Here is a 10,046-nt window from a genome sequence, read left to right as displayed (position 1 = left end):
AAAAGGGATATCATTCACTTTAACTTGAAGTCTTTCTTAAACTACAATTAGAAAATCAATAATATTAAAAAATTCTACTTTGTAAAGTATTAGTGCATGTGATTGTAATAAAACTAATCAACAGATAAATTATGGCTGGCTCACTATGGTTGGCTTTTGCCTTGGTTTGAACATGAAAATAGTAGCCACAATTGATTTTCTATCTAAATCCACATAGAGAAAAGATATGGTCTTATACTATATTTCCGTTGGACTTCTGTATGACTTATAGTACTATTGATTATACTATCTTTTTAGGTCTTCTTGGTGGGATAGGAACTTGGGAGATTATGAACATAACTCATGGTATGTTAACTTCTGACACCTGGAGGATTGAGTTCGTTGTGCATTTAAAGAGGAACATGACATAATTGGAAATTTCATCCAAGAGGTTAAGTGAATTTTCATTACTATGCAGATAACATGCAGTTCTGTACATTTTCCTTATCTTAATTTGAAGATGATGTAAGATTTGAAACATTGGTGAAATAGCATTGATGAAATATTGTTTGAAATTCTGGTGGAAATCTTTTTTTAACTAGTGCAATTCTTCTTTCTATGAAATGTTTATTTTAACTTTGGTTTCTTGGGTTTTGATTTTATTATTTTGTATGCACTAACCAAAATCTTGCAGTCAAATAAAATTAATTTTAGCTCCTTTTAATGTGTTGAAGAAGCAAAATCATGTGCAAAAAACTTTTATCATAAATGATAATAAAAATTATGTTGCTTCTTTTATCTATCACAGTAAGTGCAGGCTAAACTACTCAACTACCAACATAATGAAACTATAAATCACATCAAATTACAGTGCTGTTTATAGATGACTGCATCCATTAAGACACTCATATCATAAAATGTAGTCAGGATTTATCAATTTACATTATTTTTGTTGGGATGGTGCCACTCCAATCTTGTTTCACATTAAAAGAAGCTATTACTTTTTTTTTATTGCAGCCATTGAACTGGAAAGTCTTAGATTTCTTCTCAATATGAAATACAGAATTCACACTTATTTATTGGGCAGGAAGGGGAGGAATCAAGTAATAGGAACTCAGATTTGCTTATGACGAATTTGCACATACATATTTGCTATATGTACATGGGCATGTTTTTAGCAAAAACTGATACTGCAATTTTCCTAATACTACTGTAAGATTGATCTACAGATTTGAATTCAGACATCTATTTGCTTTTCCATGATATAAAAGCTACTGTGTGATTTATTTTGTCTGAAATAATGTCACGGTAGAACACAGTATTTTTTTTTTCTTATGTACCAACTGTTCATAATTTGGTATGGGGTAAATGGCTCAGTAACTAGAATTCCTATGATAAATCTAAGATATAAACATAACTGAGGAAGATAAAAATTGCACAGAACTATATGGACATTTTACATCTGGGCAATCGAATCTCTCTTCTAAAGAACCTTTCAAAAACTAACTGAGCATTTTTTTTGATGTTATAATCTGAAAAATTAGTAATGTTTGAATTATAACAATAGTACTAGAAGTTGTTTCTAACATTTGGAATCTACAGCAGTTTATCTAGTTTTGACATCTAATGAGATACCTAAAGAACATTTTCATTCTGTACCTAGCAATCCAAAATCCTTGCTGAACATTCTAATTGTTTAGTAGGTTGGTTTTCCCAAATCCCCATCACTGCAGTGGTGAAATCTAAAATTTGTTACTACCGGTTCTGTGGGTGTGGCTTGGGGGGGGTAATGTAACTGGGTGGACATGGCCAATTTTTTTTTTTACTTTTAAAACCATTTTTTCTACAACCTCTTCGGTGAAGAGGTTGTAAAAAAATGCTTTCAAAAAGCTCCGACGATCCCAGCTGAGTTGCCTGATCAGCAGAGGCTTTTTTTTAAAAGCTCTGCCAATCAGGCAACTCAGCTGGGATTGTCAGAGGCATTTAAAAGAAAAAAAGGGGTTTTTTTCTTTTAAAAGCCTTTGACGATCCCAGCGATCATCAGAGGCTTTTTTTTTTTTTTTACTTTTAAAAGCATTTTTTCGGCCAAAGGGGTTGTAGAAAAAATGCTTTTAAAAGTAAAAAAAAAAAAGCCTCTGATGATTGTGCGGCTCAACTGGGCATGGGGGGGGGCAGGGATTTTTGCTACCAGTTCTCCGAACCACCCGCCACCATCACTGCAGGATCGGGTGATCCGGTCCGAACCAGGAGCATTTCACCCCTGCATCACTGTATACCTCTAGTGTTATACCGATAGTCTGTTTTCTTTTATCTTTTCATTGGTTTGTAGCTAAAGAATTCTACAGAATCCATTCTGAGTTGATAAATGGGACCACAGGTGTTGGTGACACCTCTGGTCCCAGTGACCGACTCAGATTGTATCCTACAAAATTATCCTGGGACACGTATATTTGCCTTCATTTGCAAAAGAATTCTGCTAGCTGAACTATTGTCTTGATTACATCTTAATGCAGTACAAGAAGGCAGCAGATACTATTTTGACCCATTTTGTTTTCATTTCATTATCAACTGATTACATCTTTACTTATCATATGGTTCATCAGGACAACAGGGGAATTTAGAAAAACTACTGCTATCCACTGAAAAGCACTATCCACATTTGCAAGAGGCCTAAGTCTTACTGTTTGAACATCATTTCAGATTGCTGGAATTGTTCTTATTCTCAGAAGGAAATCTAGTTTTAGGCTTAAGAGTAGTAAAGATCATTAAGACTGCTTCAGCAAAAACAGTGCAGTGTTTTGTGCACTGCTTTATTGGGATGGCTGTTTGGCATTCCACTCTGTACTGTAGGTCATGCAAAATATAGCAAATTCTGGGGGAATCAAATGCCTTTGTTTTGGGACAAGTATTCTGTGGGCAGACAACAAACAGTTGACTTACAGGTTTAGTGCTATTTATAGTGCTTGGAAAAAAACTCCTGGAAGCATTATGACTGAACTTAGGACTTTCTGTATGCAAATAATTTGCACTTGAACTACCTTCTCTTCCTGTCATTTCATATGTGCTAATAAAAGGACAGTTGGAATGTTCCAATTTATTTTGATTTATATTCTGCCTTCCTTTCAGGGCTCTAAGCAGTATGGACAGCATTCTCTTCTCTAATGTTTGTAACAACAATCCTGATTAAACAGTGACTAAACCTCTCTGGTCCCAATCAACACCTTCAGCACCACACTGCATCACCTGAACCCTACACTTACAAGCATGTTAAAAATTCAGATACTTCATGAGAAGTATATCACCATACTAAACTTGTGTGGGGTCTTTAGAAGTTCTTTATTTTTAATTCTGGAATAAGCAATTGATAAATAGACTGCTCTCTAGATTTTATTCTTGCCTCTTCTGTGGATTCTTCTAAATTCTGTGGATTATGCAAAAAGAGCATTCAGAATTTTTTTAAGCACTTGAATTATTTAATTTGATAACCATTACAACCATCAGTTGTATTGATGGTTTATTTCCATTTCAAGTATCCACATTCAACCTAGATGATTCTATTTTTGAAAGAAGGTGATAATCTACAATATGTTAACATCAGTGTTTAAAATTTAACTTAGATTATTTCTGTAAATATTAGATCTTTTCAAACCATGTACATTATATTAATCACAGTATATTTTAATTGATGTATTAGTAACTACCAAACATGGTAATGAGTCAGTTACAGATTTAAGACATTGCATAACAATAATTGACAAGTAAACATCAAGAAACTTTTATTTTCTCTTTAGATGAGGACATCCAGTTGAAAATAATGAAAAATATATCTAACTTAATTTATATCACATCATATGCAAAATTAAAATTTCAGAAACAATTTCTTGTTCCATATAAAGGCTTGTATACATGTAGTATACATTATTTGCACTATTCAAAGACATATTAGCAAAATGAATAAGAGAAACCTCATGGTTTAAAATATTGTGTTTATGTTTTATAACCACTTTTAACATATAAAATTCCTTGAATGACATTTGTGACATTTTGTCTGCAATCCAGTACAGAAAACAACTAGATTCTTGCAAGATTATTTTAATACAATTTTAAAATACCTTTTAACAGTGTCTAAAATAAGTTATACTAAATGTCCTATTTAGTATTAAATTTGATTGTTTTCTCCCACTGCCAACACATCCTTCAACTCTCTAAAACAGGGCTGTCAAACTTGCAGCCTGTGGGCCGGATGCGTCATGCACTGGCCATGCCCATGCCCAGTTTAATGAAGGGAAAAAAGTCATGATATGTCACGTGACACCGCTGTGACAACATGAGTTTGACACCCCTGCTCTAGAACAAATTTATGAAGCATATAGATGCAAGATGGAGAACAAAAAAAATTCCCATGGTACCAGTGGAAAGTTCATTGGCATAATATATGTCACCCTTAAAAATCACAAACACAATTATATGCCAAATACAAGCATGAGATAAATAGGTGTGTTTATGTAACTTTTTCTGAGAGAAATAGGTATCAAAAGATATGAAAGATATCACAGCTATTACAGCTTATTTTTAAATACCTGAGCATATATAAATAACTGCAACGGTTAAAGAAAGTTATATATTGGAGCTGTTGTACACTCTTATGACAAGCAAAGTTTGCTGATATAATATGAATGCCAGAAGTTCATCAGAAAATAGGACATCACCAAAGTGATTTCATTTAAATTCAGTTTCAGTCATTTAAAGGAATACATTGCTTCAAAAACAGTTTGCAATTTTGCCCTTTTAGCTAAACCTGAGTAATTAGTGTATTACTAATAAATACATTAATACACAATAAACAAGGTATTTTTAAACAACAAATGTGTATTTTAACTAGAATTTTTTTCCATATAAAAAGGCAGTAAGAAATATAAAAACTACATTTCTTTCAGGCCTATATCTTTTCTAGCAACAGTTTGACAAACGGAACGCCTGATCCTCTATTCAACAAAAGTACATAAATTGTCCCTGATATTATATTGGCAGTGACGGCAAAGTATTTTATTATCAGCACTTTTTGTAACTTACAGATAGAGCACCAAGATTCAGATGAATTATACACCCAAGTGTAATTCAATTCCTTTGTTAAAAGAGGTTACTGACTTTTTCAATATCTGAAAGATTAGAGAGGCAAAGTAAAAAAAGACATTCAATATCACCTCTCCCCCATCATCCCATTCTTTTCCAGATATTTTCCCAGAATAAAATGGCTCAGCGCAACATGAGAATTCAGGAATATTGCATAGTACCCCAAGTTGCCCTGTATGAATCTGTCCATCAATTATTTCTTCTTCTCCCTTCCCCTTCTCTCCATCCCCCTCCATGAAATGAGAAACAAACCAGACAGGCATTAATGAACAGTATGAGGACACATACATCCAGCAAACACCATTCACACGCAGTGAAAGGTGACTGAAGATAAAGTTTTGCAATTAATTAGAAACTCTACACATGCTGAAATCCTTCTGGATCCTACACAAGATGGTGGGTTTTATTGTGTTCCTTCCTGGTGGCATAAAACCATATTTTAGAATGCAAAAAGAAATCTGTTTAGGCAATTATCTTCCATAATTCATTAAGTTCCCACCAGGGAATCCCAACCCTATGTTCTACAGGAAAAAATGTGATTGGTCTTAGGACACAGCTTGATGGTATATCAACACCTATAAACTAAGGATAAAATGTATAATGCACATTTTGTTTATGATTTAAAACAAACAAAAAACCTGCAGGTTTATCATCTGCCACAGTGCAAAAATATCTTTAAAACACACTCTTTAAAAAACCTTCAATACTGTGTACAAAATATATATTTATACACACACACACACACACACACACACACACACACACACACACATAAATATACAAGTGCATGAACATATGTTTATGCTAGATGGAATGTTTCAATACAATGTTTCTTATATCGTTGTAAGCAAACTGAAAGTTATTTGCTCATTTGGGAGTTGGCTGCTCAAATCAGCCATAAGAAGTTACTTCTTAAAAAAGAAATTTTCTCCTTAAATTGTCAACATACACTATAAAAATGTATTTTCATAATTTAAGTTTGAAAAAAAAAAGAGCTTATTTGTTTTTTGCACACAACATAAACTTACAATACAAGTATATGGCTATTTTTTTAATGAAAATTTGCTTCAAATAAGATATGTATGTGATTATATTAATTAAAGAATTAATCAATTAAAAATAATACTTCCCTCACCCCAGCATAGAAATTCAGCCATTTTTGAAAAAAACAAAACAAAACAAAACCCTGCACATTTGATTTTTTTAAAAAACATAAAGATCCTTTGGAATTCAGCTGTTTTGGTTCTGAATGAAAATGCATCAGCTGAAGCTGAAGAGGTGAGAATGTTGCAGCTTCTCATATAAATACTCTTAGCACTACTTCCTCCCTGCATATTTTAAAAAGTTATTAAATACAATGAAACTTTTAACATTAAATCCCATATTTAAGAAGTATCTGTAAAACAATGCTGATTTACGATATTTCTTTCTGATTAGACTAGTAGAAACAATATACTGGAAATTTCTTTGTGAGCTTTGTGAGATTTTTTGATCCATTTGATCAGGCAAAGTTTCAGCCCTATTGTTCTCTTTTTGAACCTGTCTGGTTGTCGACTTAAAATGCAACACTATCACTGTGCATTCACTGCCTAGAACTTTCTTTGCTTAAGTCTTTCTATATGATAACATAGTTTTAATGCTGGGCCCAGTTTCAGACCCATATACTTCATTATCATATCACTCCTCAGTAACAGAAGAGCCTTCCCATCAATTTCCTGTGAGGAAACAAGATGACAATAATTAATGACTAGTTTTAGAATAAGAATATTACTCTAGACTGACACAACATAACTCTCTCTCCCACATTGGTAGTACAGTGGTCTAAGGCACCCTGTTATTAAGCTGGTTATTAAGACCAGCTGCCTGCAATTACTGCAGGTTCGAATCTCGCCAAGGCTCAAGGTTGACTCAGCCTTCCATCCTTTCTAAGGTAGGTAAATTGAGGACCCAGTTGTGGGGGCAATAAGCTGACTTTGTATAAATATACAAAAGGATGAAGGCTATTGCTGAGCACATTGTAAGCCGCCCCGAGTCTCCGGAGAAGGGCGGCCTATAAATCAAATTTAAAAAAAACAAAAACATTATCACCTTTCCAAGAGAAAAACAGAAATTCAAATCTGAACAGCTTGGAAATTTTCACTGACAAATATTCAGAATTTATATTATAAAAATTACAAATAATAATTATATGTATACCATGTTTCCCCAAAAATAAGACCCTGTCTTATATTTTCTGAACCCTGAAATAAGCACTTGGCCTTATTGCCATGCGCACAAAAGCCCGATTGGGCTTATTATCAGGGGATGTCCTATTTTGGGGGAAACAGGGTATTACAATTTCTAATTTATTTACAGAATCAGTTATTCATATGGAGAGCTGTAGTATGACTCGAAGTAGGCAAAACAACTTTGGATCTGATATGGTTACACCATCCATTTCCTTAACACAGAACATGGAGCTTTAGGACCTTGTCCAGATCTTGTGACCTAAGGAAAAAGTTTACCCAAGCCTTTGGGGACAGAGACCCCTCATGTCATTCCATCTAGTTTTTCAACTTGCCATCTTTTATCTTTAAACTGTTTAATTATAATTTTTTTGTTTGTGATTGAGTTGCCCAAGTTCATTGGGAATCAGGTGACATACAAGTTAAATAAATAAATAAATACTGCAACACCTTTAAGTAGGAACAGCAAATGTTACATACCAAATGAAAAGCAAATTTATCTGCTTTGAATCTGCAGAAGCCTGAATCTGTGCTCTTTCAGTTCTCATTTTTGTTTAAACGATTTATTTTACTAGCTGTCAGAACAGCACTGAATCCATCTCCATGTTGGTGATGGATAAACATTTAACACTTTTTTGAAGGTCAAGATATTAGTGGCCTGAAACATCTCCAGACCCCCAGGTCTTCCCAACCCACATACATCATATTCCTCTTTGACCTTTCTAATGTGAAGAACACCTGATTTCTGATTCTGATGGGGGAAGCAGCATCTGGAATTTGACAATCTGGTTTTCTTTTTTTCAATCCTGTCTTTAATCAAGAGAAGTTTTAATAAATTATTTGCCCCATAACATTATCCCAATGACCTTACTCACATATGATACCAGTTTAGAAAACAGAACAAATAGGTAAACTAATTGGAATCCATTTTAATCCTACCAAATTCTTCAGCAGAACAGGAAGAACATTTCACACATATCAAGTTATGTTTTCCTGTTCTAAGATTTTTCTCTGTATATTTTTGTGTAATTACTAATAGTTTCCCCCAAACACTGCAAGAATTAATGAGACATCAGGAATAATTTTTTGTTTAAAGATAATTCTGTTTCAGGAAGTACTTAACATTGACACAAAACTCTTTTCTAGTGCAAACTACAGTGGTGGTTTTCTGCTTTCAATACTGTTTTGGAGGAAAAAAGCCTATTAGATTTCAGGAATATACTAGAATTTTTTTTATTTTATGTGATTCTAGGCACTATTAAAAATAAGTTTTACTTTACTTACATGTCTCCTGAAGAGTTCGACATGGGGTGCTAATGCCTGAGGATCTGCTTCTTTTACAAATTGCATTACTTCATCAATTGACCATGTTGAAGGGTCTTTGCTGAAGAGATGCGAAGATTCCTGTTTTAGTACACTGAGTTCAGGTCCTGTTTTAGAACTTGCAGCTTAAACACACAAAAGGATGAAACTGAAGAAGCTGGAGAAATAACCAAGGCATTTTGAGGATACATGCACACATTTAAATAGTTTTTATAGTTATTGGTAAATAGAAAACAACCATCCCCCATTATTTTCCCATTTTATGAGCGTAATCTGAAAATATCTTGCTACTGTTAATGCAGTGATGACTTATACATTACACACACACACACACACACACACACACACACACAAATATCTTTCCCAGTCTGGTGGCTTCCAAATGTTGGCTCCCCAAATTCCTATTATGACCACTTTCAAGAATATCAGTTGAACATTCTGTAAATTATTTTAGCACATCTGGAGAATACTTAGTTAGAAAGGCCATGATAGTAGCTTGTTTCTGTTAGTAATTAATCATACATGTTTATTTTTAAAACTCCTCTGTATTGGATTTTCCTTCAAGGAACAACATGTATAATAGCATTTATAAAACAAAGCAAAATTGTTCATTTTGGCAAAAATAATAGATTATGGTTTGATTTATGTTGTGATTCAATTAAGACATAGGGATTACCTCAAAGAGAAATCCAGAAGTAGAAAATAGACAAGTATAATATCTATGTCAGTGGTGGTTTTCAAATTTTTTTACTACTGGTTCTGTGGGTGTGGCTTGGTGGGCATGGCATGGCTTGGTGGGTGTGGCTTGGTGGGCGTGACAGGGGAAGGATACTGCAAAATCTCCATTCCCTCCCGATTCCTGGGGAAGGTTACTTCAAAATCCCCATTCTCTCCTCACCCCACTAACCTGCGCTGGGAAGGAATCAAACTCCCCCCTCTTCATTTCCCCAAATAAAACATTACTCATAAGAAAAGTCTCCCAGAAAAGCAAGGAAAAATCAAGCTGCTAACAAAGGAACCTGCCTGAGGCTCATTTCACATTCCTGCCAGCTGCATAAAGGAAACTTTGTAAGAAGAAAACAGCTACCAGTGCTTAGAGATAATAGAAAGTGGAAGCCGGAAGTTCAGCTACATTTACGAGCAGGCAGAAAACTCATTCAAGGCAGGATATTTCACAATGAAAATTGCCCAAACCTTTTTAGAAACACAAAGCCCATGCTGCATAAACCCCAAAACTTCAAAAACATAGAACCATATAAGAATCCCTCCTCTTATCCAGTTTGTTGTTCAGCTGATCCAGAAACGAATTGCTGAATGCCACTTTGCGTCTGCAAGTAAAAACCTCCTTCCAGCAGCTGCTTCTTGGCTTTTAAATTTAAAGCGACA

General features: G+C 34.3%; 2 protein-coding genes across 12 annotated transcripts in view; one reads left to right on the top strand and one right to left on the bottom strand.

Annotated features, from left to right (window-relative positions):
• SCML2 (Scm polycomb group protein like 2) overlaps positions 1-10,046 on the bottom strand; it is a 288,235-nt gene that overhangs the window by 203,866 nt on the left and 74,323 nt on the right. For 3 of the 8 annotated variants that reach the window (XM_060686705.2, XM_060686706.2, XM_087871403.1), the window contains exons 12-13: positions 8,622-8,785; positions 3,731-6,827 (exon numbers count right to left, since the gene is read on the bottom strand). In XM_060686705.2, coding sequence (XP_060542688.1) covers positions 6,702-6,827; positions 8,622-8,785 — 290 coding nt within the window. In that variant the 3' untranslated portion in view covers positions 3,731-6,701. Of the gene's footprint in view, positions 1-3,730; positions 6,828-8,621; positions 8,818-10,046 lie in introns of those variants that run through there. The other 5 variants (XR_015728262.1, XR_015728263.1, XM_060686708.2 and 2 more) reach the window with 3 other exon arrangements.
• The window catches only part of RAI2 (retinoic acid induced 2), a 102,707-nt gene that overhangs the window by 68,937 nt on the left and 23,724 nt on the right, over positions 1-10,046 (top strand). For 3 of the 4 annotated variants that reach the window (XM_087871405.1, XM_087871408.1, XM_087871407.1), the window contains one exon: positions 298-995. The gene's annotated coding sequence lies outside the window, so the exon portion shown is untranslated. Of the gene's footprint in view, positions 1-297; positions 996-10,046 lie in introns of those variants that run through there. The other variant, XM_087871404.1, reaches the window with a different exon arrangement.

The sequence above is a fragment of the Pantherophis guttatus genome, chromosome 5, assembly GCF_059756535.1.
Source record: "Pantherophis guttatus breed Tessera chromosome 5, ASM5975653v1, whole genome shotgun sequence".
Lineage (NCBI taxonomy): Eukaryota > Metazoa > Chordata > Lepidosauria > Squamata > Colubridae > Pantherophis > Pantherophis guttatus.
Note: the sequence above shows the minus strand (reverse complement) of the source record. Positions and strands in the feature narration are given on the sequence as shown.